The 2,422-nt window shown below is 39.1% G+C and overlaps 1 protein-coding gene across 1 annotated transcript; it reads left to right on the forward strand.

Moving 5' to 3' along the window:
• The first annotated feature begins 424 nt into the window (after positions 1-424).
• On the forward strand, positions 425-1,910 carry LOC114416669 (protein MIZU-KUSSEI 1-like). The gene has a single exon (XM_028381623.1). It carries the CDS (start codon positions 488-490, stop codon positions 1,532-1,534), a length of 1,047 nt encoding a protein of 348 aa, XP_028237424.1. The 5' UTR covers positions 425-487; the 3' UTR covers positions 1,535-1,910.
• Positions 1,911-2,422: the final 512 nt, after the last annotated feature.

Below are 2,422 nucleotides of genomic sequence, written 5' to 3' on the forward strand. Positions count from 1 at the left end.
AAGACATGGGAATGATGCAGAAGGGGAGAGTGGCATGTCGAGATTCAACAACACTACAACAGTGATAGATTCATGGCTTTGGGGTTTGTCTGTTTTTGGCTTTATTTTTTATCCTTTTCTACCGTTTTAGCCTTTGGAGGGGGGTCCCTCAAGTCAAAAGAGTTTAGTCAAGCAAGCACGATCCCCTCCCTGCCCCACAAGAAAGTGAAATTACAAACACGTTGTCTCCTCAGATTCCTTTCTTCTTTTTTTTCCACTTGTAATTGCACAATATCCCATGATTTCCCACATCCACTGGTGGGGACTGCTTTGTTTGTTTTTTCTTTTGTCAGGATTCTCTTCATTTCACTCACACTATATAGTAGAGTCTTCTAACATGGGTTTATATAAGTGATACTGATTAGTGTTTTTAATTAAGGATTGTCTTTTATGTATGAAATAAATCGTATTGAAAAAAAAATATTTATCTTGTTTGCAGGCCCCACAAATGAAAATAACTTGTACTTATAGCATGTTTAAAAAAAAAAAACGAGAGGCCTTGAGTTACAAAGAACAACAATTTAAATTAAATTTAAGGCCTCAGTCTCTCACATATCCATCACCAGGAATAAAAAAGAAGAAGAAACTAGATTCTCTCATTCTCTCATTCTCTGTCTCTCTCTGTCTTCTCTTTTGGTTTTATCTTTCTCAGATGAACAAAGTCACAGCTAGAAGCTCTCAAGAAATGTCTTCCAAGAGGCACCACTTTCATTGGACAAATAAGGTTGGGACTGAGGATGGCGAAGTTCCCACTTCAGAATCATTCTCAACACTCATCAAAGAGGAGAAAAAACATGAAGACAAGGTTTCTATTGTTGCTGCTGCTGCCGAGGCAACAAAAGCACCAGCATCTCATGTAACAAGGAAGAAGAAGCTGCAAGCAGTGGCAGTCTCAAGAATCCGGTCTGTGCTCACCGTGTTCAACAGCAACAGCAACAACAACCGATCCTCGAACTCATCTTTAGGCCTCGGCTCGCGCGTGGTCGGAACCTTATTCGGCTATCGACGAGGGCACGTGCACTTTGCATTCCAGAAGGACCCCACTTCCCAGCCAGCCTTCCTCATAGAGCTGGCTACGCCAATAAGTGTTCTTGTTCGCGAGATGGCGTCCGGGTTGGTCAGAATTGCCCTTGAATGTGACAAGGAGAAAGAAACAGAGAAGAAACATGTGAGGCTGCTTGAAGAGCCTCTGTGGAGGACTTACTGCAATGGCAAGAAGTGTGGCTTTGCCACCAGAAGAGAGTGTGGACCAAAGGATTGGGATGTTCTCAAAGCAGTTGAACCAATTTCAATGGGTGCTGGTGTTTTGCCAGGAAATAATAGTAATAATAATAATAATAGTGGAGCTGAAGCAGTAGGGTCAGAGGGTGAAATCATGTACATGAGGGCAAAGTTTGAGAGAATTGTTGGGTCCAGAGACTCTGAAGCTTTCTACATGATGAATCCTGATAGCAATGGTGCTCCTGAACTCAGTGTTTACTTGCTTAGAGTCTAGCAACCTTGCAAGCTTGCAAGATCTCTGTTTATTATACTTAATTTTCCTCTTTGTTTTGGGTTATTGGTATACTACTTGCTTAGCTCTTCAATCATGAACATGGTTGATCTAGTCTTCTCCAGATTTTTCTTTTTTTCATGTAGTATATTAAGTGGGTTTACTTTTTTTTTTGTTAGAATAGGTGAGTAGGCTAAGTAAGGAAGACGGGGGGAGATAGTGGGTAACCAATACTTTACAGCATTGTGGTGTGTGGGGGGTGGGTCATGAAAGGTGTATATGTGTAATTTTTTTCCCTTTCCAATCCTTTTAATTAATGATATGAGGGATGGAGGTTAATGCAAGTCATCATTGTCTTGGCATTTTTAGTTGGTTGAAATAGCTTTTGATCATTTCATCATGTCATCTTATTGTGAAATTGCCCTCTTCGCCGTTATGTACTAATTGCTTGTCGATTAATCAATTAATTCCCTATAATTGAAGTGCTGCCACAGCTTATGAATATATTTTCTGGTTCAGGTGATCATCCACTTAAGTGGATATATCACTCTTCTAATTTTTAAAGGACACACACAAAAGAAGAAAAAAAAATTGTGTTCACATCTTATGTCCCTATTATTAGGGTTTAATATGTTTTTTAGTGCCCTTAATTTGTATTCTATTGCCTTCTTTCCGTGTTTAGTTAGGACACTTTATCGGTATCCTCCTAAATCCCACAAAAATTCGGTATTTGGTCTAAAGGTTGCGATATCGTTTTTTTCTATGCAAAATTTTGTGTGAATATGATCCCATAAATTTTATTGAACCCCAATCATAGAAGTCATAAAAAACAATATGTATAGCTTCTTAAAGGAAACTCATATCCGATTACTGACATCAGAGCCCATCTTT

This window comes from Glycine soja, chromosome 6, assembly GCF_004193775.1.
Source record: "Glycine soja cultivar W05 chromosome 6, ASM419377v2, whole genome shotgun sequence".
Lineage (NCBI taxonomy): Eukaryota > Viridiplantae > Streptophyta > Magnoliopsida > Fabales > Fabaceae > Glycine > Glycine soja.

Coding starts and splice junctions, on each gene's coding strand:
- LOC114416669 (XM_028381623.1), top strand. CDS start 488: ATGAAAATAACTTGTACTTATAGCATGTTTAAAAAAAAAAAACGAGAG.